Source organism: Dermacentor albipictus, chromosome 2 (assembly GCF_038994185.2).
Source record: "Dermacentor albipictus isolate Rhodes 1998 colony chromosome 2, USDA_Dalb.pri_finalv2, whole genome shotgun sequence".
NCBI classification, from domain to species: domain Eukaryota; kingdom Metazoa; phylum Arthropoda; class Arachnida; order Ixodida; family Ixodidae; genus Dermacentor; species Dermacentor albipictus.
The window spans coordinates 168,112,185-168,138,200 of record NC_091822.1 but is presented as its reverse complement, the minus strand read 5'-3'; the positions used below and the strand labels follow the sequence as shown (position 1 = coordinate 168,138,200).

Below are 26,016 nucleotides of genomic sequence, written 5' to 3'. Positions count from 1 at the left end.
CGCAGCCGACCCCCTCCCCCCCCCCACCTCTTTCCCTCCCTGCCTCTCCGTTTCCTCCATATAAGCCCGAGCGAGATTGAGCCTCCATCAAAGCACACATCTCCCGATCAAAACTCGACAGCTCATGCAAGAATGTCAAACAGGCATGCTGATAAAAAATATTCTTTTGCCGAAAAATAAAAAATAAAACCAGGAAAGCATCACCGACAGTTACCGTTCAGGAGGTGCGAAATTCCGGACAAATTTCGAGCAGTCGATCTTTAGCGTACACCAAAATCACGGTACACGAGCTTTTCCGCGTTCCGCCTCAATCGGAATGCGGTGGCAGGGTATCGAACCAGCGATTTGAGCAGCAGAAGGCCATCGTTACTTAGCCCACGCGACAAATGCCTCGCAGGACGACAACCCAAAATCCATCAAAGCTGTTAGTGCGACAATGCATTTAAATTAAAGCACCTAGTTAGGTACCCATTCGCCAAAGACATACTAATAACAACTTAATCAAACGTTTGATCACAAATGAATAAGATAACAGCGTCTCCACTTGCACACAAATGCTGCGCGGATTCACTTTTTTCTTTTTCATGTCAGTAAACAGGTCAAAATAGACGCTCACAATCGCAGCCTTTCTCCCGAGCCTGTAATGAAGGAGTTCAAAATTAAATAAGTTCGTATGGCTTACTCAACTTCTACGTAGGGTGAAGAAAGTACAACTTGTAGAACGGCCACGTACTACCACATATGCCAGAACATTTCGCTAACGTACAACGAGATGCAAACCCAGAATCTGACCAATATCACAGTATTGCTCAAGTAGTCAATCTCAATGCACCAGAGGCGTCAGCAAATTTCAGCAAAATATAGCGAGTGACAGGCCAAGTATCGGAATTATCGCTGACCAGAGCATAAACGCAAAACGCAGCGGCCAGTTGTAAAGCGCAAAAGAGCTCACCCTTCCGGTAGTGCCTGCACTTCTGGATGCATAACACATAAATAAAATAAAAATAAATAAATAAATAAATAAATAAATAAATAAATAAATAAATAAATAAATAAATAAATAAATAAATAAGCATTTTCTGTTATCTATAGCGTTCACATAGCAAAGCGAAAATCAATAGAAAAAGGCGGGAAGGGTGCATAAGCAGACACGGTGACATCCCCCCCCCTTTCCACCGCTAACTTCGAAACGTCCTGTGGCAGCAGACAACAATATGGCGACCTCCTTCCCCAAGAAACCAGCGAAAAATGGCGGCGAGGCAGACGACACCGCAGCTACTGCCTCATCCCTTCCCGTTTCCCGCTCGAGCTTGTGAACGTAATGGGTTCAGCGTCATCTTATCAAATCAATATGCTCTTACTCGTTATGTTCACCGAGGTCGTGTATAATTATGAAATCTGCTAGAGCACCCACTTCTTTTAAAAATGCAGTACGAACTGGGTGCGAACACGGAAAGATCACAAAACCACGATACCTTTCTTTCATTAAGGGCCCACACTTATGCGCATTATAACTAGAAGCAGCAATTAATAGAGTAATGCGCGTATTAGTTTTGCAAGTACTCACATTTAAAAGCTCTGCAGCGCGCTCCCAAGACCCGGAGAGGCGGGTGGTGCTCCTCCTTTCCTCGGGCCGCTGTCTCAACTGTCCGCGCAACGTATACCCTCAAAGTTCCGCGACGAAAAGCCCGAGGAACAGTTTTGTGGCACGTCGAGATGTAAGCTGCCAGACAACAGGAAGCAGCTTTTTGTGTTGTCGAAATGTCCCACCGGTCCACGACCACAAACCATGACGCAACGATCGCGCAAGAGGTCCGTTACGCTTCCCGCCAGACGACAGACGCCATCGCCGTCTCCGCGCCGCAACTGCGAGCACCGGGTCATCGGCCTGGCTGTTGGTGCCGTGTGCAGGTGCATTCTTATTGGTTAAATTGGGCCACGGGATCTGCCGGTTCGCTAATAGTAAGAAGACGTGATAGAGGAAGACGCTGCCTTCGGCAGTGTAACGCGTGTCCTTGAACTTGTTGACCGCGCCAGCTGCGTCGGTTTTGGAGGGAGGAGGGAGACTCCGTGCGTTTTCGTTTTGGCGGGAAAAGGCGATTTTGAGGAGAAGACGCAGAAAAAGTAGATGTTTGATGGCGACATTGAGAGCTGTTTGATTGGTGAATATTTCCACTACATCGCTGTTTTTTTTTTCTAGAGAAAATAAAAGAAAGAGATGCCGTCACCCTACAATGATGATGCCTACTCGTTTTCAACGGCCCCGTTCAACTGCCTGCACTTGATGCGTAACTAGACGGTGCATTCCGTCTAGAAGGTGTGATTCCAAGGAGAGCTCCTGTGTTTGTACTGGAGAAAGCATAATTGGCAGCGCGCACTAGAAAACAACTCTTTAACTGCTCTGTAGTGTATTGTCACATCTTCGAACTGGCAACGTTCATAGCGTGCGCTACGGTGTGGCCGCTTCTTTTTAGTTTTATCCCATCGTATTACTTCATTTTTGTTCGTTGTGTGTATTTGCGTGTGTGCACGCGCACATATGAGACAAACAGTACAGTCGCCTGAAGTTTTCTACGAACTGCCCAACAACTTTTGGCCTGCTGGTGACTGACCAGCGCCGAGGACAACCTCTGTTATTATTCCTTTGTAGTTGAAGCAGCAGTGTTAGTTACTCTAGATTTTGTAGGTGACTTGAAATAGTGACGAACGCGCGCTTGAGATTTTAACTAGCGCGCTTTGCGTCATCTTGATAAGATGTTTAGCGACAGTTGTGAACTTGCTTCCGAATCCCTTCATTTCTACTGTGCCAGTTTGTCTATGCAATATTGTATCTTTACATGTATGTTTGCACGCGATATTAGGTGCTCTGCAGTCTATTAAACTGCTCACATGTTTTTATTACCCATGTTATTTTGCATATATCTGAGTGCTGTACGAAATGTTGACAACGGTGTTAAGACCGCTGTCAGGCATTTTCGCTTTACTCCCCAGTTTTCTCTCGATTTGGCAAAGAAATAACAAAATGAAATGTAATCTGCACCGAGACTTGACATAATCTATTGTCCATAAAGGTGTACTGTGTGTCCGTTTCCCGTGACAATTACGTTTTAGCATTTAGTTGCCTTTCATGGTACAAGGGAGGCATGCGGCTGTTTTAAGGCGTCAGTGGAGAAAGACTGCGATTCTCAGCAACTCCTTTAGTGTGCTTCCTGGCTTGAATTAAGAATACAGCCTATAACGTAGTGATTACACGTACAACACGCACTTGGTTCTGGGACATTAATGCGTCTCAGTTGTCGTCCATGTCAGTGAAGTTCGGCTTCAAAACATATTGTCACGTGGAGGCATATACACCGAACGAAAACGTATTTGCAGAAATATTTACATGGCGACCACACGCCCTACCCCATCCCATTTCACTGTTGGTGCAAAACTTAAATCTTCAAACACATTGTAGCTGGACAAAACGCCTCAACATGTCGTTACTAGCATTGTTATACACACCGGTGCGATTATTTGCGAGCTCTACGGTCACTGGCGAGTATACGTAAACTTCGTATACAACGGTCCAATCGGGCATCGGGAAACGGTTGCGTCACGTGCGGTGTCGTTAAGTCAGCGGTGTCGCCGAGTTTGCAGGGCGGCCCAGGAAGAGGGACCAAAACTTACGGGCCAACCGGTTCCGTCCAGGACTTCCGGGCCGGGCACACGCGTTGTATGGCAGCGCGCCTCTTATCCTAATCTCACCTCTCCATGGTGCGCGCGAAAAGGGGGGGGGGGGGGGTGCGAACGTGCGAATCTAAGCGGGGCGCATTTTCGGGCAGGAAAAAAAGATCGCGCGAGCGGCTGTTCGCGATGAAGCTTCCTCATAAAAGAGCGCGAGCTCTCCCCGTGAGAGTTGCACTTCACTTCGGAAGACCGTCGCTAAATGAAGAAAAATAAAACTAAAGATAAAGCGAAGAGCGAGATAGCGGAAGAAAGAGAGGTACACGGAGAGTCGACGAAAAAAACAAAAAAAAAGGAAGCTCGACGAAGAAACGTATAGGATTTGCGAAAACGGCGATTTGGGAGCGCTCGCGCGCTTCACGTGTGCGCCGACGAAGGCTATACGCGTAATAGGCTATATAGTGTATATACGTGGCCGCTGTCTTTGCAGCACGCGCTGCACGCATGCGGACTCTGGGCGGCGTGTGTGCTATAACGGGGCTTATCTCGCATGTGCCTTCCGAAAATCGTTTCACGGTCGGCCATCCTCACGCACGCACCCGGAAGAAGAAGAAGAAGAAGAAGAAGAAGAAGAAGAACCGCGCATCGCACTGTGTACGTACGGCCACGCGCGGATCTCTTATATCGCCCGCTAACCCAAAGTTCAGAGTGAGGCCGGCGAGAAGAATCACCGGCGCGCACAACAACGGTTACCGAAAAGGATGCTCCCTCTCTCGCCGTTCATCGGAGAGGTCGCGTCATCCTCGCGTTGCCGAACCGCGCGCTGTGTTACTACGCAGCAGCGGGTCGCCTGGTCAACGAGTTCTTAGCGCAGGCAGGCGTTGCCGTTATCTGCCGATGCGCCTCGCGCTGTTGTTCTCTCTCTCGTGGGGTGCCACGAGCGCGTTGTGTGTCAGCCGCGTGCCGATAGGGCAATACGCAGTGCAGAGAGAGAGAGAGAGAGAGAGAGGTCGGGTCTGCGTGGGACTGCCGGCCGGCGTTTTCCTTCCGTCGCTACGATGATGATGATGATGATGAAGCCTGCTGCGCGTGTGAGGCTGAAGAGGCCACGTTACCTTTACTTTTTTCTTTCTTTCTTTCTCGGCCGCACTGCGGGCGCCGCTCCACCGGCGGTGAGAGTCTGACCTTGCGCCGGATGGGAGGAACCGTGCGGAAAACGAGCGCGCCTGTTTTTTGCCAACGGAACGTGTCGCGACTGTCTTTTTTCTCCTTGTCCGGTTCTTTTTTTTTTTTTTGCGCTTGTCTGAGAAAAGGTTCGTGCTTTCGAGTTCACGGCCGTGTGCGGCGGAGACGAGGGTATAGTTAGAAACAATGCGCTTCCTTGACTTTTTTGCCCGGCAGTATGCTTGACCCGACGTTACCATGCGTGACCTTAACGTGGGAGCATTCTCTGCACGCGTGTTAATGCGTTTAAACATCCCTCTCTTTCTATTCATTTTTTATTTGATTTTTCTTTACCGACGAATGCTTGACCTTTGGTATATATCGTTACCTGCTACTACCCGTTCCTTTCATTTCAAAGCTTTCTTTTCGAGTCCAACAAAACAGACTGGTGGGCTAGTTGGCATTGCACGTTAATAGTGTTTAGCGCAAAGAAACGCACGACACAGGAGAAGGCACACAGGACACAGCGCTGTGTCCTTTGTGCGTTCTCCTGCCAGCGTCGTGCGTTTCTTGGCGCTAAAACTATCGACATTCATCTCCAAGATAGGCTGACTACTTAGCTGCCCTATGTCTGTTCTTAGTTTCCTTTTTCAGTTTATTATTTTCTGATTCTTCGTAACATACGTTCCTGTTGAAGTCTGAAAACCTCTGTTCGTGCACATGCACGTAGTAAAACCGTATTTCCTCTAGTTATATACGTGTACTGATTGCTTTGATGCTGATCGGTATTCGCTTCCATATTGAACATTGCACGGTTGCAGTGTCGAAGGAACTGTCTGGCACGAGATGTAAACGCACGTGTGCGCCCGAGAATTGACTGATTGTCTATTGACGCGTTGATTGACTGCGAAAACTTTTAGCGTTGTAAGTTCATGTGTACAAGATTGTTTGACTTAGTTGACTACAGCAGTTCAAAGAAGGCCAGTCTGCAGTCTCTACGATGTTATCGACACCTCGCGCCGGCCAAAAGATGACACAAGAAACACATACGCACACACACGCACGCAACATTGAGACATTCATAGCAGCACGTGCATACAGGTTACATTGATACGGCGTACTGCGTAATCGGAACTTCGTGTGCCAATATAGGTGCAAGAGTTCCGTAACGCTTCTTGGGAACTTAATGAGTGAAGAAGGCACGACTGTAAGGTGTATTATTGATCTGCAAAGGGGGAGCACAAACCGACCGACACGCGCGGTCCGTGTGTGTGTGCCACCTTGGCAGCTCAACGATACACCATACATACAGTCGTGTCGTGCCAAATAGCCCCAGTCATGAAGCGCCTCTGAAGAAGGAAGACACACTTTTACAGCGTCTAGCATAAACGAACGACGTAATCATATATTACAGGCAAGCTATCACACGCAAGCTATTTGACGTTTCTTTGACGTTTTCTTCCTTTGTATATCTTGCTACGAACGGGTGGATGTCTGATCTTCCCTTTATTAATTACACACGCAAGCTAGTTACAGGCAGTAAGCGACTGGAACACGTATACACACAAGCGCTCTACATATAAGTAACGGCGGCCTCCTCCTTGTCTCTCTCCGCAGACATCAACGAGTGCGAGATCCCTGCGCTGGCCGCCCTGTGTGTGGAGAACGCCGAGTGCTGCAACCTGCCGGGACACTACGTCTGCAAGTGCCAGCGAGGTTTCACCGGCAACGCCACCGTGGCCTGCAACGGTAAGAAGCGTGTTCACACCATGCGCGCGCGTTGCGCGCATGTAGAGGGCTCACGGAATCAAATGCGACAGGCAGCCTTTAGTAGAACCCGGCATTTGTGTAAAGTACTCGAGAGTACCATGTCATGTCGCCGGGAATCTGGTCACCGAAGGTGACGCGCACTTCGATCTGAGTGCACGCGCCGAAATTACGTCGATGCGACGCGAACTGCAGCCGATGGAAACGAAAGTGTGCGCATTAGCTAGCCCTAAATTGACGCGTTTCATTCCGTGAGCACTGTACGTGCATGCATGTTCGTGCGTATACGCGTGTGCATTGTGTGGTCCGACGGCTACACTTGGTGTCTCGGCCCCGTGTTGGCCAGTGTTACAACGCCTGCGGGTCACGTGGCCTTACACGTTTGCGGGATGAAGAGACCACGCATAACTATCGCGGAAACCCGGCCACCGCGTAGCTCGCGATCCAACGCAAACGGACTCGCAGTGGCGTCGACGGGACTGAAGGCGGCCCTCGGCTCGACGTAAAGCGATGTGTGACGAAACCTCTTCCTCTGGTCAAGTGCGACCCCCCCCCCCTGCACTTTTTCCTTCGCCCGAAAAAAAAAAATTCCTGGCTACGCTCCTGGTCAGCGAGCGAGCCCATTATGGGCCGATCTCTTCCAGCAACACCGCAACGGAGCAGGTTGAGCCGTGTCTTTCCAGCAGCGCACTCTGCGCACCTCCGCAGAGTTCCTGTTTCTATCGACGCGTGTGTTCAAGCTCCGGGTTGGTAACGTATCTTTTAGGGAGTTCACATGACGTCACGAACACCGTATTGTCATCATATTCACAGGTATCTACGACGTTGCAGGGATAAGCGGATGGAGGCAAAGCCTAGTTTCTCTCTGTGCCATATGTGTGCAACAATTTACGGCTAGGATAACGTCACTGCGTGAGTCCTTTGATCGATATATGAGCTGCATGCACTACATATAGGGTTCTCCATAGAAAAATGTATGCGAGATCTGCCCTGTCGCTAGCGTCGTCGGCTCAAAAACGTGCAAATCTTCTGTTGTTTAGGACGCGTCGCTTCGTCCGGAATCTGAAACCCACCAGAAAGCGGACGTGCGAGAAAAAGTATAGATGCGCAATAGGACTCCGAAAACAACGGGGGTTGTCGTGCTTGTTTGGGGCGTATATGAGATTGTGCGGTTGTCAGACTTGTCCAGTTTTGTGTAAACAACTGACAGCTGTCGCGTATATCATTTTGCGTAAGTCTTCGTTTCGTTATAGTCTCTCACGCGTTGCTTGATCAACTATACATCGTCGCCTTCTGAGGTGCTTTGCAAGGTCAACTCGGGAGAACCGCCCGACAACTCCCCAGCAGCTTTCCCATAAAGAAAGGAAACAGTGCAGTGCAAGGTGCAGGCTAGACAAAACACAGATATAGCTTGTCCACCTCGTCTCAACTTTCTTTCTTTCTTTCCCCCGCACGCCATACGGCCAGGAGTCATCTTCTTGTCTCCTCGCCTCGAAGCTTATCGCAGCACGTTCGCGAATGTCGACGTGCTCCTCCCCCACGAAGGACGAAGGGCCTAAACAGCACGGCCCTAATAACGTCGTCAGGCCACCAGGGGGTGGGGTGTCTCGCACGCCGCTCCCAGTCCACTGGCTTCTTCGTTCAAGGGCACGTCGGTTGTGTCGAAGACGTGCAGGGACGCACGGACAGAGGAGGGCGTGGAGGTGCATACGCTGCCGCATGCCCTGCGCGAAGCTGGGCTCCCCGGCGCCACGCGGCAGACAGTGATCGATACGCGCGCCAGGCGCGTACCACAAACACGCGCATAGCACACGGGATCAACGCTTGGAGTGTGACTATCTCGTACGTGAGGAGAGCCCGCCGTGTTGTATGTGTATATATATATATCCACCCACCTGCCTATCTATCAGGCGCGGGAGGAGTTGGCAGGAGGCGCACGACACGTGCTTATATACGTAGCATAGCTGATGCGACGCACACACGCACACATCCTGTCAAATAATCTGGCACCTGCGTATGAGCATGCGCCGGCGTAGAGCGTTGGAGGGTCGAGGATTACGACGCGCCTCCCGGCCCGTCGAAGCCGCTACCCGAGGAGGTGCCGGCGAGCGAAGATATATATGCGGCGAAATCCCTCCTCGTGGTTTTTGGTTTTTCTTTTCTTTTTGTCTTTTTTTACTTCGTATTGCAAATCGCTGCATGTTGCAGTGTATGCGAGTATTCGGTGTATTTTCCTTTTGTTTTTAGCAGCCTAATAGCTGTCAAGGATATACTTCATCCAGCATTCGTGGCGTCTCGTAGCACGTGTCATCGTCGTCGTCACCATCACGTTTGCCGCGTAGACGCAGTCGCCAGAGGACAGTACTTACCGTATACTGCAGAATTCCAGTCCCGGCTCCCCAGCGTGTGAAACACGCGGTTTCCCACAAAAACATTTACAAGATGGAACTCTGGCTCCGAGATCGCCGAGCTATACCGCGGGAATTATCGGTGCATAGACCGTCCAATCTTCGTGCCTGTGTCTTCGCACGTTCTTGTAGCGTTACTTGTTGCGCTTTACCTTTCCCACATGCTGAAGCAATCATACCTTTCTAAACGCATGAAGGCGATTAATTTTTGGGTACATGAATAATCATTGCTAATCGTTGCATTCGTAAAGCAATACTTTTATGGCGATAGTAATTTATAGGCACTCCAGGCGAATTTTCGCCGTCGCTGTATACCTGGGTATATGTGTGCTTTATCTTTATGCATGCCGTATATGCAAGGCAGACGATGTACTATTCAACTGCCAAATTTTCTCAAACTAGATGTTACGTTCTTAGCTGAATTATTCTTCACATTTTCTTTTTAGTATGGCAGCCCGCATACAAATGTCGTGAACATAACATTTACAGAAAATCGCTTTTATATTAATTCTTCTCAGACTACTAAATATTAAAGGCGCAGAACGATATCAATGCTCAAACCTGAAACTGATGTAATTGTAACTGGCGCTGCTCCTTACAGGCAGTGTTGTGGCAGCTGCGCGATGCCATTACAGGCCATACACGGCTTGTTAAGGCTTTTAACGCGTAAGCGTGAAGGCCGTCGTGTCGCAGATAATCCGGCGACGGCGTCCGGCGTGCTGCGTCCAGCGTCGACCGTCTTTGAGGGAAAGAGAAGCATCCCCGAACCACGCATACCCAACCACGCAGGCCCTCCGTGCAGCGCGAGGACATTACTGAACTAATTGGATTTATTAAAGTAAAATGCGTAAAAATTATCGTTAAGTACAGCTTGCACACAACCTGCAGACATGATAGCGTCGGATTGTGATTTGAATATACAAGAAACTCAAACATAAACGCCTTTTTCAGCGTTTCTACCATTCATAGGGTGGCGCGCCGAGCACGGTTCCTCGCAACGTACGACGCCATCCAGATGGCGCTCGCCTCCGCGCATCCGCGGCCCACGCAAGAGGCGGCGTTTCTACCAGAAAGCTCGCCTTCGTGCATAGCGCTCGTCGCCAGCGTTTCTCGGTAAACGTTACGGTTACATGAGCTACAGTTTCCTGGAAGCGTAAGAAGCAGTCAGGGATTTTTGAATGCTATCGCGTTCGAAGCCTAAGCGTCCTCCAAATTTTTGACACAACAGCGTGTGTCGGACTCGTGTCTATAGTTCGAACTCCGTTCGAGGAGCTCAACGATCTGTCAGCCGCCTCGCTCTTCCAATTCCAAACTTCCCATTCCTTTTTTTTTTATACGGTCAATTTGCAAAGTCACAAAGCAGCTCGAAGTCAGAAGGGCGACATTTAGGTAGATTCGTGTATAATGCTTGTCATTCCCATGCTGGCTAAAAACCTCAATAGTTGCGGCCCTACCGTAGACACAATAGCGCGAAAGTTCCCTCTAATAATTATTTTGTGTGTGTGTGCGGGGGGGGGGGGGGGTGAGTCTGTGGTGTGAGGCAACATGTCGTCGTGGCGCAGTTGTCATCCTGGTCCTGTCCCGATCGTCCGACTTACGGGCCAGTGGTTCAGGCGTAAAGTGCGAAATGTATGGCTACCAACGGACACACGTCGTCTGCTCGACGAACAAGTGAAAGCCAGACGGCGAGACGCGCATCCTTGAGCCTCTCCGACTTCCTTTCTGCCGTCCCTTTGCTTTTCCTTTGTCTGTTTTTCTTTTTTTTTCTTGCTTTCTCGGGGACCCGTAGCCTGCCGCCACCGAACGCTTGTTTCTTTTCCTTCGAGGAATAACGCAATAAATAAGCCTGAGGAAAGTGAGAGGCAGCCGGGGAACCCGCACATTCTTTGTCGGCTGTTACGTGAAGCGCACCTGTGCACCGGCAGCAGTCTCGTCTATATCATTCTGTCGTCTCCGTCGGCCGGCACCACGACCGCCTTACCCGGTTCCTCTTCGCTTGAGGTGCTTCTTTTCGGAAATGTCTTCTCGGAATTCTCGCCACGTGTACCGCGAAAAAAGAATGGTGCTTTCGTCCCTGCCTGTTGTTCTATTCTATTTCTTTTATTTTCCCCCTTTTTTTCTTTTACCTGAAAGCTCGCAGAAACTACGTAACAGCATAGCTTCCGATAATTGAAGCGTACGTTTCCGTCCGTGGGTCATTACTTTGTTTCTTCCTTTGTTCGACTGCGTCGGCGCCAGCCATTACCGAAAGTATACACACAGCTGAAGCATATGTGCGGCTATAAGAAAACCGTTGCATCGGCGACCTTGTACTTTCAGCAGGAGACGGAGTCCACGTAACATATACGTCTCTCTTCTGTTTCTGCGTCTTTGATCGTCTGCATTCTCTCGCGGTTGTATCTGCTTGCCCGTCCACATCGAGCGTTTCTTTATCGTCTGCTCGCCGTTGCCACCATCGCTTAGGACGCGCGTGGAGCATGCGGTTTCCCTTCCTTTCTTGCTCAAGGTCACGGCGAAGCACTCTCACTTTAAGCCGCGAGCAGCGAGACAAGAGAAAGATGAGGCGGGCGTTGCTACAGTCGAAAAAGAACAGGAAACAAACTAAGCTAACAGTTTAAAAAAAAAAGAAAAAAAACTGCGGCCGATTTTATCCGCACGCGGGCAGACACGTACTGTACCCGCGCACCCCCTGCTGGCGTTCGCACTCACCTCACACAGCTCCCAAAGCGAGACGTCGCCGTTCCATATTTCGGCCGCTCCGATCTGGTTCATAACCGGCGAAATTGATTTTCCGCGAAGCATCCAGCGCGAAGAAGATGGCTGAGAACGCGAAAGGTGCGACCCCCTGACGCCGCCAGGACGATGCTCGTATTATTGCATTCGTGGGACAGCCCTGCTGCCATTCCATACGCTCGCACACACACACATACACACGCGCGCACACTTTCTCCCTATGTTTCTTTCACACACATACGCAACCCTGCCTTGCTCACAAACACACGCACGCGCTAGTATAGAGAAAAACAGAAGAAGAAAAACGAAGGAGCGCGGGAAAGCATCTCGCAGTTTCACCGATGCGGAGTCGGATCACTCACCTCCAAATGCGTAGCGAATGTAGACCGCGACGCGGCGTTGTGCTTTGCGAAGGCAGCAGATGGAGAGAGAGAGAGATGACGACGACCCGGACGATTCTTCTGCAAGCGCTCGGACGGAAACGATTAAAAGAAAAAGGGAGAAGACGGAGGGGTTACAAAACAATGCTAGGTGCGGTATAAGCGAGCAAATCGTACGCTCGTTCTCAATGTGGGAGCGCGCGTTACACAAGAACTGCCCCGCCGCCGCACGTAAACACACAAACGTGCTTACGGAGACAAATTGCGCTCTTGCGCAACGTAACCGAGACCCACCGGCAAAGCGAAGACTCCTTTGTGAACTCCCACACAGACGCGCCACCTTTTTTTTTTTTCAATTGTTCGCCGGCCTACAACCGCCACAGCGCTAGCCGAAGGTTGCACTGAGAGAAACGAAATAATAATAAAGAAAATACACGGGAGAGGCACACGCGCTCTTTCAAGGCACGTCTTCTATTCTTCAGTAAAGTGGAAGTGGTAAAGAAAGTAATTCTTCTTTGAAATCGAATTTCACGGCGCGACGCGGTGAGCAGAGAATTTTATACGCTCTCACTTTGAGCGTTTTTCCTTCTCCTCAAATTATGCACGCGTTTGAGGTCCGAGCTTTCTTGCGTCCTTCCTGGAGGACGACCTTTCGTAGGCCCTTTTGTTCCGTTTTGCGACAAAGCGGACGAGAGTGAGTGCGTCGATGTTTTGACACGAACTTGGCGCCCGCTCTATGAGGTCAATGAACCTGTTATGCCTGTCCTGGCTCCGTCTTCGAATGCGTCGAAATGCGCTCGAATGCGTTCTCGGACACATTTAACGGTACACCAAAGGGAAAAAAAAATAATTTGAGCCCTGTTTGTAAATTACTGTTCCACAATACAAAAAAAAGAAAAATCAGTGCCCTTCCGCTCTGTGAAGTAGCATGGCCAGCGAAGCTGTGAATGTGGACCCTTAATGGCGAACTGCACCTCCGCCGCGGGTCGGCTCGGTATTGCACTATCTTCGGGATCGGCCCGCGTAAGAAAAATTGTTGGTCTATGCCCACGGAGACGAGATCCGCCAGAACCAAGCCATAAGCAGCTTCGCTGTAAAGAAAAAAGAAAAAGAAAAAGGGGGTGGAGGGATCTGTTGCCTGTTACCTGTAGGCTTCGGCGCCACTCAATGTGTTTACACAACAAGAGTACGTAATCCGTCACTGACACGACGTATACGCGAATGTTGATTGTCGTTCGTTTCCTTTTCTTTTTTGTTCACCTCCCGTGCCCCCTGCAGACATCGACGAATGCCAAGACCCCAACGCGTGCGGCCTGCACGCCCAATGCATCAACGTGCCCGGCAGCTACAAGTGCGTCTGCCCCGACGGATTCACCGGGGACCCCACGATCGAGTGTCACGGTGGGTACTCACACATTGCCGCATACGACGCGTGTACCCCGGTGCAGCACCGTATACTCTACGGGCGAGCGTGTGACGCGTATGACGCAAACATACGCGTCACATACGCGTCCCTTTGTGTGACGCGTGTGTTTCGCACATGTGAGGCCGTCCATTGGTGCCGGAAGGAAAGTTTTTTTTTTCGTTCTGGTTTTAGTTACTTCCCGCTGAAAAAATGTTGCGTTCCGTAGCTGCTCCGGAACGAAGAAAAAAAAAATCTCAACGATCCGTAAAGGTTCATAAAGGTTTTGGGTCGCACGAAAAAAATATTCGAAGCAAGGTAAAGATAAAAACGTAGTATTTATTTTTGTCAATAAATGAGTTATCAATTCTGAGATCATGCCCAGTGCCTTGAATTGTGCAATGGCGGCGCTCCGGGTCAATCAGGGAGGGCGTAGCAGCCCTCCGGGCCAATCAGCGCTCACAATATGGCGGGATTTGACATTGGGCATTGTCAAATTCCGCCATATTGTGATAGGGTGGCTAGAATTAGGGATATAGGGACAGGGTGGCTAGAATTCTTGCCACCCTATCCCCGCAGTCGACATACAATGATGATGATGATGATGATCCATGGCCACAGACGTCGACGAGTGCCGAAACGACCCGTGCGGGGCCAACTCGGTGTGCCACAACCTGCCGGGCGGCTTCGAGTGCGAGTGCCGGCCGGGATACAAGCCGCTGCCCGGCCGCGCCCACCACGGCTGCGTGGACGTGGACGAGTGCCTGGACCCGCACTTCCCGTGCGGCGCGCGGGCCACCTGCGTCAACGCGCCCGGCAGCTACTACTGCCAGTGCCCGCCCGGCTTCACCGGAAACCCCAAGATCGCCTGCCAGGGTGAGTTAAGCCTGCTCCATTTACAGTGAGTTGACTTGGAAGGAAAAGTATACACCGGCACATCTTTTTTCGAAGCTGTAGAAAATCTTTATACCACTGGCTTCCGGCACGTATAAGCAGAAGGCACTTAGCAAGTGTCATTATCATCATAAAGCTTTTACAAGTAGAAAATGTCGTGTCAGTGCTTCTTTAAAGATCACAAACATTTATGAGATCGTAAACGCACTCCTCGCTGAGGTTGCAGCGTTCGTCGGTTTGCCAGCAGAAGTGATACTGAACAGACGAAAATACTTCTCTCGCGAGCGCGGTTTGAACTCACGCCCTTCCGTCTCACGAGTCGAATCTCCGGTGATGTTTTCGAATAAATGCGATGCACAAACTCCATTTTCCAGCTGGTTCGTTTCGTTACGTTCAAGCAGGCACGCAGCGGCAACCGCATACAACGCGGAGCGAGCCCTGTCGTAGCAGACGGAAGCGCACGACGCGTTCACGCTTGGTAGCAGACGACGCGGTTGCGTGTGTACATCGTAGCAGACGTACACGCGGCGTCCCGCCGCGTTGCCTCCCAGCTCGAGCGGCTCAAGGCCTGTTGTACTGCGTGCCGTGAAGATGGCGTTCCGCTAACAATGGGAACGAAGCGCGTAACGAACCTCGCCAATCGGGAAAGCGAAGAAAGGACAAAGAAAGCGCACGCGCGAAGGAATTCCCTGCCGCGTTAATTGGAGCCGGCGACCGCGAGACGAGGCCGACACCCGAGAAGCTGAAAGCGAAAGCGCGTGTGAAGTTGCCGCCATTGTTCCGTAGCGCCTCCATCTGCCAAGCAATGGCCAAGCACGCGTCACGTGAGCCGAGCCGCGTCGGTCTCTCTAGCGGCGAATGCGCGCGTGATGCAAACTGTTTTTCTCTCGGTCAACTTCTAATCATTTTCTCATTGTTGTTGTTGTTGTTGTTGTTGTTGTTGTTGTTGTTGTTGTTGTTGTTGTTGTTCTTCGAGGACACCGTATGTAAAAGAGAACGAGAAGCGATGTACGAAGAGATGCGAAACACGTCAAAATGAGAAGAAACGTCGAACCACTATCCGACGGTGGTCCATAACGCGCTGTTATTACAGAGTTCGCTTGTGCTGAAAGTATGGTGCGGTGTGTCTTAACGAAGGCGATGGGTTGTTGAACAAAGCACGTGTAACTTGATTTGCTCCGCGAGCTATATCACCGAGTTTAGTCACCTGCATGTTGTGTAGCAGCGTTATTTACGTAAGGAAAATCGTTTCTCCGATGCACAATTTCATCTGTAGTTTAGTATCTCAGTAGCAGCTCGCGATTTTTTCCTTGGCTAACCTTATTTACCACACTTAGACCTAAATTTCTTCGCTTTAAGGGTCCCACGCGCACCTTAGCGAAGAAAAAAAAAAGAAAACATGGCGTCTAAACTGACGACTCACTTCTTTCATCCCCCCCCCCTTTTTTTTTTCTCATACCATGTCTGTTAAGCTTTGAAAGAGCAAAAAAAAAAATTATGCAACTTTCGGTTCTGAAACCACAAATTATATTACCTTACGTTATGTCCGCCTTACTTAGGCTGCTAGTCAAGTATCATTACTGCTCACCAATCTTGTCATACTTCGCACACATTTTTTGACGCTCCTTGGGTTGTATACCCTACCTTAACGTAACCCTCGCCTTAGCTGCGTATCGAATTTACTTAGATTAACTGTTTCTTAACTGAAGTGACAAATTGCTGGGAAGAAAAAGGAAAAGAAAGAAAGAAACTCTCGAATCCATAAGCAGGCTTCCAGTGTGTACTCTTTAACCAGGGGCGTCGTGTATACACACGATTCGGGAGCCACTGTATGTGCTGAAACCCTGGCTTCGTTTCCTGACATGCAGACATCAACGAGTGCCCGCACGCGTGCGGTGCCAACACCGACTGCACCAACACGGAGGGCAGCTACTTCTGTCGCTGCAAGCTGGGATACATCGGCGAGGCACAACTGTCGGCTGGATGCCACGGTGAGGAAGACGCGCCGCCGCACACGTTACTCTACAAATAAAGACAGGCAACCGCGTTCGCACGTGCACGTTGATAAGGAATGCAGATATCTTGAAGCCCTTTATCTCAGGAGGCCGGCTGCAAGAGAGTCGTGCGACGTGCGTGGTGGACAAACTTCGTTGCAACCCCGTGTAGCGGAATTTTTACTTGTCTACATAGACACAATCGTAGCACGAAGTTTCACAGTGTTAGCGCTTTAACCACCGTGGCCGGATCCCGCGACACTCGGGAACTCAAATCAGTACAGTTATTCGCATGGGAGACTTCCCTCTATCGATCCGTACCTATAGGCCCCACTTCTGATATTCTTAAAGCACACATTTAGAAGTTTATCCTTCCGGTATACAAAGCTTACCATATGTGATGGCCTTCTACGATTGGCAATTCCTGCGGCGGTCTTCTCCTTATCACGCTTGTCGCTATAGCGTGAATGGCGCACGTCCATACGCCGCCCAATCAGGAAATGCTCGCGCGTAAAAGAAATTTTGTGGACACTTACCTCGGTCTATCGAGTATATGACACCGGCAGTATCGATGCCTTTCTTTGGCAAACGGTTTGGCCAGATCTACGGTGTGCGTGTTCGCCATATGCGCACCGGGAACCGAATCCACCATGATTTTTGTTCGTAAGTGCTGTCGGCAGCATTCGATAATTACATATCCATCATTGTGATTGGCTAGCATCTGATCTTACAAACAATTCTACTGTAAGAACATTTTTCTTTTATATACAGGCCCAGGCTACCTAAAATCGAAACTTTACACACTGCCATTTTGTGTTGTCATGGGAATTAATTGACGCGCACATTACTCGCGCCTACGCTAACAAGAGCCATCTTAAATAATATTCGGGCTTAGAAGACGCCAAAGTAGATAACTCTATAAACACCGCCAGCTCAACCTTTTTCTTGCCTACCCTGCGATGCAGACCTGGACGAGTGCTCCAGGCCAACCGCTTGCGGCCTGAACGCGGTATGCCTGAACGACGTGGGCTCGTACCACTGCGCCTGCAAGGAGGGCTACTCTGGGGACCCAAGGATTCAGTGCCTCGGTACGTGAGCGTCACGTTCCCCTCTTTCGGGCTCGCCGGAACCAACCGCGTGCTCAAATGTGCCTCGCCCTTTCTTTTTTTTTCTGTACTCCCTCACCCTAATTCAGACGTGGACGAGTGTGCCCAGAATCCCTGCGCCATCGGAAGCCTGTGCTACAACAGTCCCGGGAGCTACCGATGCGAGTGCCCCAAGGGTTACACCGGCAACGCCTACCAGTCGTGCGAGAGGGGTGAGAGACGCTGTACATTCTCCCGTGCTCTGTGTTACGCTATTCTCGTAGTACTAGCACTTTATGCTAATGGGAAGTGTACGCAGAATAGTATGTGCAGTGCATCTGGGTCCCTAGCTCAAGGCTAGTTGAGAGCCGCACTAATACAGTCACACCTTGTTATAACGAAACGAGATATAACTGAATGATATATATGTAACGCGGCAAATGGAATCCCCTTGAATTCCCAAAGAGATTTATATTGCTATACATGCTACAAATAATACAACGAAGTAATGGATATAACGAAGTAATATTGGCTCCCTCTTTCAACTTTGTTTTAGCGAGGTTTTGTTGTAATAACATTTACAACGGCAAAAAAAAAAGTGTGGGGGGGGGGGAAATAGTTCATAAATTTCTTTTCCTTGTCTGTGTCTCGTAAGGTATGGATCGACTATATTGAGACTGAGTGACAGTTTAACGTCACTTATACTGTATTAGCCTAGTGAGCGGCGAAGTCACGTTATTTACGTTGTCGATATGTCATAACGCTTCTGGTGACGTGAAGTTTACGTCTGGCGGCTCAGTGAGCTGTGCATTCAGCTGAAGAGCCTGTACTACTGGCAATATAGAAAGAAACGCAAAGCCTATCTTTTTTTATATATATTTCTTTGTATCTTTTTTATATATCTTTTTTTTCTTTCTTGCTCCTATTTTGAATAACGCGTTATCATACTCTTGCCTTTAAGTACATCTTCACAGCTCTTCACTGGAATACCAGCTCCGCGGGAATAGTTCAGAAACGATACCGTTTTTATTGCCGCAGTTCTTCAAAGCGGGAACAGGCGTAGCACCGGTACACGACGCTGTTGCGTTTGTTGCTATAGCCACTTCAAACTATACGACGCAAGCTTAACTTAATTGTGTCCATGTTTCTCACTCTTTTTTCGCGTCTGACACTTGCGTGACCTTCCGCAGATATCGTTGGCGTGGAGTGCACGACGCACCACGACTGCACGGACAACGCCGAGTGCGTCAACAACTTCTGCCAGTGCAAAAAGGGATACCAGGTGTCGCCCAACCAGAAGGAGTGCATCGGTGAGCAGACGTCCGCTACGCGAGCTTTGTTGGCATTACGTGGCACAACGTGCCGCTTGGTACTACGTGGTATTGTCGTCTGGTACCGTACCGTACGGAGTACTAGACGCCGAGTGTGCGCGGGCAGTCGCCCCGGCCCGCAGGCATGGCCCAACGGCGCAGCTCAAAACGCGTCGCGCTGTGTTCAAGCGTTGGTGTGACGGGTATTTCTGTGTCGTTGTTGTTCGCCAAATGTTTCTTCGCCGTCGGACGCAGTTGAAACAGGCGAAGCCTACCTACAGAAGACGTGATTCCGCTTTTGGGGTTTAGCGCTAACAAGTAGCAAGAAAATATTTGAATTTCGTTCCTAAAGTTTTCACAGCCACACATATGTTTCGTGTGGTTCCCTCGCATTCTAGTTCCACCGCGTACTGTTTATGTGAACTTAAGGCATGTTTTAACGATCAAGTGCTGGCTAGGACTTTCGGAGTGCGCAAAAGAAATTCGGCACTTAATCTCAATAACGACAAGTAAAAAAGAAAAAAATACATGCGCGACACTATTATAAAAATATACGTTTTTGTGCTCTGCCGTCGATTTTCACGTTTATGTTTAGCAGCTTACAACTTATTTTTACTGTCTCAGCTAGAGGTTACCGGCAAGCTGGTTTCACTGCAACATGACTAACGCTGCAGTGAAGCTCGCAATCAATGAGGCGGGTCGTTGGAGGAGAGAGCTTTTCGAAACGGGGGCCTCGAAGATGAGGAGCACGGAACAAACAGCGATGCGTCACCCGTTCACGGGGCTTGATTTAGCTTCTTTGAAATCCGAGATACGTACTTTGCGGGTGCGCTCGACGGAGTCACCTGACAACGTGTCACGCGTTCGCGTAATTGTGTCACCTCGAGACTGACCTCATTACTATCACGTCAATTCTTTGTCTCTCGATTATTATTTCAGATCGAAACGAGTGCCTGTCCCGTGGTACTTGCGGTCGCAACGCGGCCTGCGTGAACACCGAGGGTGGATTCCTGTGTCAGTGCAAGCCCGGATACGAGAAGATACACGCATCGCCGCAGAGCCGCTGCCGAGGTACGTGTGGCGGAGGCTGGCGTTTGCGATCGACCGCAAACGTTTACGGACCGCGGAATCTCGGGAAGACGTTGAATTTTCCGAGCAGCACGTGGAAGTAGTCAGTAAAACACAGCGTTGTTCGCGTATTACGTAGGGGAGGCTGGAAATGCGAATATACCGGGCTGCGTTGTGAGCCTGCGGTGACGTTCGGCTTTCTGTCCGATCCCATGGTCCGTAAACATTTAGTGGTCGACTTCACATACCGCCAAACACGCGCCTTTGCAAAGCAGGAACCTCTTTGACGGTGCTTTGTAAAAACGCTCAGCTCCGCTTTATTTTTGCCGCGAACTGCACGTGGAATATTTCGGTGAGCAGTGGCCAAATGATGCAGTTTTGCTTATTAATTTGCTCATCTGAAGTTTTGTTGCGCTTGTCTTTTCCTGTTATTTTTCTTTTTTCAGGTTTGACAATAACTATTAAAAGTATCATTTACTAATATGTATGAGGCAATGTTAACGATGCTATCGGGGATTTTTCGGTGCGAGAGGTTCTTGCTTTCCTTTTGAAGCGACAACGCAGAATTGGAGAAAGCGAGAGCTCAAGTTTTGGCTGACCCTCGAAGAAGTGGGATGCGTTAGGACAATACTATGTTTCTGTCACGCCGAAAGCGACGTTTACTTTCAAACTGTTTTCCTCCGGCGTCACAATTAATCCGTTTACCTGCTGTAGGCTAGAACACGGCCACTGTAAACTACAGCGACGCGCTGTTCTTATGGGATAGCTAGAAAGAAAAAAAACGATCACTCGATCGAACAGCCAATAAAAGAACGAAAAATCGGTCGGCAACTTCAGCTGAGATATTCACCTTATTGACTGACCAATTAAGTCTTTCCGCTGACGCAGATCAGCTGACAAGCAGACCCTATAGGTAGTGCCAGAGTCATTTAGTACTTGTTATAATATCCGTACGGTAAGTCTACGTGCCCCCTTTTTTTTCTCTAAAGACGTGGAAAGGTCTGCCCTGACGCGGTGTGGTGTTTAACTAGCCAACCGGAGGCGTCGCAGCGGCAACGCACTTCTAAATGCTCATTCCATTTGCGCGCATGCGCGCAGATGTCAACGAGTGTGTGACCAACCCGTGCGGCAAGAACGCCAAGTGTGCTAACACGGACGGCAGCTACCGCTGCTACTGCCCCGAACACCTCATCGGCAACCCCAAGGAGGCGTGCGTCTGTGAGTGTGCATCTTTTGCTAGTTGCGTGCAGTATACCGCGAGGGTAAGCTAATGAAAAGGGGGAAAAAAAGAAAGAAAGGAACGCGCTGCTTTCTAACTTGTTTGGCAGATTCTCAAGCGGGAAGTAAACAGAATGTGTTCTCACGGTGTCCTCAGGCACGATCGTAGCGCTGGTGGGCTCAAGCGAGAGCCGCAGAATGCGTTCTATCAGTGAAATCGCTGCGTCAACGCCATTAGAATCTCAAAGGTGCATGTAATATACGTTAACTCTTCAGGCTTTTTGCGTATACCCGTTCAAAGGCACAAGTGATCAGAAAGTCGCGAATAGCATGCGAAGTGTCATATATTATCCATTTCCGTGCTCAGCCATGTATACGAGGCGTTCAATCAACAAACTATACATTTGCACTGTAGTTTCTTTTAAGGCTGCGATTTGTTCGAAACGAACTGCAGTTATTAGGTGACACCTCGCTCTGTAAGAACTGAAGACGGTGTGGGTGCGTCGTGGTGGATAATGCGATTCGGACTGGAGTCGGCCGCCTCATTGCGAGGGAGTGGCATGCTATCGCATACTTATATCTCATTTTGTGAGAGCACTTGTTTACAAGTGCGTTCTTTAGATTCAGTTGTTGTCCAATCGCGTGGCCTCCGCTCTGTAGAACATGCCAGAGTTTATCTTTTTAGAAGCAGCTGCTCAAACTTGCTCGGATTAGTAATGTGCTAGATTCACTAAACGTTTATCTTGAGGTCAATTGCTTTTTTTTTTATCAGTTATATTTCACGAGCACGCGACTCTTACAGAGGACGCGTAAAGAAAAAAAAAAAGTTATGAACGGAAGCAAATACCCCTCGGCATAGCGTTCCTGGCTGTGCGCGTGTGTTCAAACACGAGGGAGTAGTCGGGATAGACCTTTCTTGACGCCTACCTCCTTCTTTGCAGCGCCCTGCGACATGGTTGAGTGCGGTCGCCACGCCACCTGCCAGGCCAACGGCAAGGAGGCTGCCTGCGTCTGCGAAGTCGGCTTCACCTTCAACCCATCCAACATCCGCGCCGGATGCATAGGTGAGCCCACGGAGGAACCGCTTGCAGTTGCAATATAAGCCCGCCCGAGATGTACCTTAATTCTATGGAAGGCGAATTGTATGGAAGACAGCACGAAGCGTAACGGGAGACCTGTCCAGTAATAAGCAGGGTGTTTGTGGGATGTAGAGGTTTGGGATTGCGGTTGGTTAGCAGCCGCTGCACAGTCTGGCTAAAGCGTCTGCTCTAGCCAGACTAGGAGGGTGCGATGGCGGGTGAATATGTCTAGGTAACCATTGCTCCACTTGTTCACCTCCTTACAAATTTCAGCAGGTGGATGAGCCAGTGTATCTAGCAGGCGCCTTCTTCCGGATGCCAATGCATTTAGCAGACGACCTTTCCATCAAGATCTCCCTGGTGGTTGCCATGACGTCTTCTGGATTGTTTCGAAGCACACGCCATACTCTACATACAATGTCTTCCTCTACTGGTCTATACAGCTTGTTGTCTATATCGTTTGCCTAGGGGTGGGCGTAGGAGGGGAGTGAATGCGAACTTACGGAAACACCGCAGCGAGGCATACGCGCACGCTCGGCGTACACCCGACTGAGTCCGGCGTCGTCCCTTTCCGTGCACGCAGACGTGGACGAGTGCAGCGTCCACCAGGGCCCTTCGGGTCTGTGCGGCCAAGGCGCGCTGTGCAGCAACACCCCGGGCAGCTACCGGTGCTCGTGCCCGCCGGGATTCACGGGCGACCCGTTCCGCTTCTGCGAGGACGTCAACGAGTGCGACAGACTGCTCGGGCCCAGCGGGCTCTGCGGGCAGGGCGCGCTGTGCGCGAACACCCTGGGAAGCTTCACCTGCTCCTGCCCTCCGGGTTACTCCGGCAACGGACGCGTGCGCTGTCACGGTCAGTGCGCATGCGCGGATGTACGCGTCGCGGCGTTCTAGATGCTAAAGCATTTACTTCTCTTGTTGTGCCCCCAGTCTTGGCGTACGTGCGCAACATTTCCTTGAGGTTTCTTTTGGAAGCCACGTGGTGAGAAAGCCTTCCGAAAAAGTCGTGAGAGGGCGTGCACAGAACCCCTCTTAACGCATCAACCTGGCACCTAGTGTCTGGAAGGCTATAGTGTTTGAAAGTAAGAGCGCCATATGACTGAAATTAAATCTTGCGGAATTCCTTGGTTGCTTCTAAGGGGCGTTTTCGCTGCGACGACATCGAATACCGAACAGGGCCCTTAAATGCGTATGTTTCTCGTGGTTGATGGTCAGTTTTATTGCAGTGTACGACGGCTAGCTGGAAATATTTTAAATTATTATTCTTATTTCTTTTTTTTTCTTTTTTTAACGGAAATTCCTCGTACACTTGGCAAGCGAGGTTTGCAAGCGAGCTTCTCCACAAAGCGATGCGCGATTGCGCTCTGCGGTGAAGCTTACTCGCAAAATCTCTCATTGTTTTGTTGTTTCGTAAGACAACATTATCGCGATTGTTTCAGCTGCAGAGCGTACCAGCAAATAATTTTGAGCATTGTTTTATATTGTTTTCTGCGAAAAGTTAATTCGTTTATTCGCCCCATTTTGAGGTCACAAGCAAATGTACTGATTCGTGTCCACCAACAGAATCTAACGGGATCGGCTTTGCTGCGACACTTTGATGCGACACACAGACGGTTGCTTTAAATAAAGAAAAATAGGTTTTGGGCCATAATAATAAAGCACTTTAACTCGGCGCATTACCTATTATTCTGTAGTCCTAACGAAGGAAGTCTACTATTTCTACTGATGGCGGAATACGTAAAATCGTCAAGGAACAATGTGCCTGCGACGAATGGCGGCGTGAAGTTTCGCTTATTTGCAACAATCTTTGCAAGCTTGGCTTTTGTGTTCGTTTGGGCCCTGTAAAACAAGCAGTCGCCGTTTCTCTGTGCGCCTGTGTGCGGTACTGTGATGCTCGAATCAATGGCTGTCCTTGTAAGTAGTTGGCACTTGTTGTGGATCGCAGTACTCGAGCCCTGATCGTGCAGTTTCGTTTTTCCCCACTTCGGGCGGGCTAATTCGAAGTGCCGTTGGTACCTGTGCATAAGGTTACCCGTGTAGTCTAGTGTTCATGTTCCGGGTGAGTTGTCATGCCAGCGTTCAGTTGTCGATTCCACTTCGCCTACAACGAAAAAATTCTTACTACCGGTTTGCTTCGCATCTGGTAAAGTGCCATGTATATCGCGAACCCTAGCTGTTTTGTTTCCTGTCATGGCTAAATAAAATGCGCCTTTCTTGCCCACGATGAGTTGGCGCCGGTATGCCGTACAGCGTGGAGTGCGCTGTAATAATCCTTTGAACGCGTGATGTGCAGATATCAACGAGTGCGCCCAGACGTTTGGACCGAACGGCAAGTGCGGAATATCGGCTGTCTGCACGAACACGCCCGGGAGCTACCACTGCAGGTGCCCACCAGGAACGTCGGGAGACCCGACTGTCCGTTGTAAGCTATCATGCACCGCTCATGTTTTTGCAGAGCTTTGTGTTTGGTGTACTTTTTGCTACAGCGTAAACTGACGTTTATCACACCCGTGGCAAGATCCTGTATATTGTGAATAGAGCAATGAATATTTCAGAACAAAACTGTTTGCTTGGCCCTCCAGCAGGTCAACTTACTGTAGTCTATCCGTTGCTTCCATTTCCATGTGGGATCACAGTTGTTATTACGTTTTTCTTTAGTTTATTCACCATGTGACCAATCAATTGGCCACTTTGGCCTCAGTTTCTTGTCTTCATTGTTTTTGTCTTCTAAGGACTACTCTCTCGATCGTGGCCTGCTTTGGACATATGCGATCAGGAAGTATTGTTATTGGATTCGGAATAAATAAATGTAGTGCATTCCAGTTAACAGCTCAGACTTTCGCACGGAACCAGCTCAAACATTATCTTTTTTTTTTTTCTGTCTTTCTTCAGGTATTCAAGTTGTCCAGTGCGATCGAGACGATGCCTGCCCCAACCACGCCGTCTGCAGGGACCACCAGTGCTACTGTCCGTCACCCAACTTCGGAAATGAGTGCCGACGTAAGTTGACGTAAAGTTTTCTTTTCTTTTTCCTTCTCAGTATTTCAAAACACTTTATAGAAGCTGTTTCCATGCACACATCCTCTTCTTTGTTCTCCTTTCGACAGATCCCTGCGAAGACATCTTCTGCGGCGCACACGCGAAATGCCAGCTCAACCATGCAGGCGAGCCGATTTGCGTCTGTGCTCACGGTTTCACCGGTCAAAGCAACAGCCTTCCCGGTTGTGTTGGTGAGTGGCTTTTCCTTTCTTGCTGTGGCTGCTGCTAACTTAACTCCGCTAGCTTAATTCGGTGTCTGTGGAGGGCTGCTGCTGAGCAGCATGTGGTCACAAGCTCGATCCTTGGCAGTGGCCGTCACATGCTGATAAAGATGGAGCATAGTAACACCTACATCCATTATGGTTTGGGTTCACATTAAAGAATTTTGGGCAGCGGAAGATAATTCAGAGCATCTTCCTCTGTGTGTCTAATACCCTGGATGTTGCTTCTGGATGTTAAAACCCATCTGTTAGTGACAGTACAGAAATGAGCTGACTATGTCTTAGGTTCCTTTTATCCCTTTGACAACTTCCCAGCTTATGGGCGTTTGTATCGAAGCGATGTTCCTTCTGATATCTTGAACCAGGGCTTTTAAGGAACTTGGCTGGCTGTAAAGACTTTTCTTTTAATGAGTTGTCAACAACCTGGTCAAAAATTCTCTTCGTGCAGATGTCGATGAATGTGCTGGAACCCAACCTTGTGGCCAGGGCGCCCTCTGTCGCAATCTGCCTGGAAGTTTCGAGTGTGTGTGCCCGCATGGATTCGAAGGTGACCCCTTCAGAGGGTGTTTGGCGAAAGGTGAGGCGATT

General features: G+C 49.5%; 1 protein-coding gene across 1 annotated transcript in view; it reads left to right on the top strand.

Annotated features, from left to right (window-relative positions):
• The window catches only part of LOC135910607 (uncharacterized), a 375,300-nt gene that overhangs the window by 267,820 nt on the left and 81,464 nt on the right, over positions 1 to 26,016 (top strand). Inside the window, exons 6-20 of the mRNA XM_070534413.1 lie at positions 6,448 to 6,579; positions 13,397 to 13,519; positions 14,142 to 14,396; positions 16,283 to 16,405; positions 17,374 to 17,496; positions 17,604 to 17,726; positions 18,684 to 18,803; positions 19,743 to 19,874; positions 20,970 to 21,089; positions 22,031 to 22,153; positions 22,752 to 23,021; positions 24,462 to 24,590; positions 25,061 to 25,168; positions 25,276 to 25,398; positions 25,877 to 26,005. Of these exons, the coding sequence (XP_070390514.1) occupies positions 6,448 to 6,579; positions 13,397 to 13,519; positions 14,142 to 14,396; positions 16,283 to 16,405; positions 17,374 to 17,496; positions 17,604 to 17,726; positions 18,684 to 18,803; positions 19,743 to 19,874; positions 20,970 to 21,089; positions 22,031 to 22,153; positions 22,752 to 23,021; positions 24,462 to 24,590; positions 25,061 to 25,168; positions 25,276 to 25,398; positions 25,877 to 26,005 (2,133 nt within the window). The remainder of the gene's footprint in view (positions 1 to 6,447; positions 6,580 to 13,396; positions 13,520 to 14,141; positions 14,397 to 16,282; positions 16,406 to 17,373; positions 17,497 to 17,603; positions 17,727 to 18,683; positions 18,804 to 19,742; positions 19,875 to 20,969; positions 21,090 to 22,030; positions 22,154 to 22,751; positions 23,022 to 24,461; positions 24,591 to 25,060; positions 25,169 to 25,275; positions 25,399 to 25,876; positions 26,006 to 26,016) is intronic.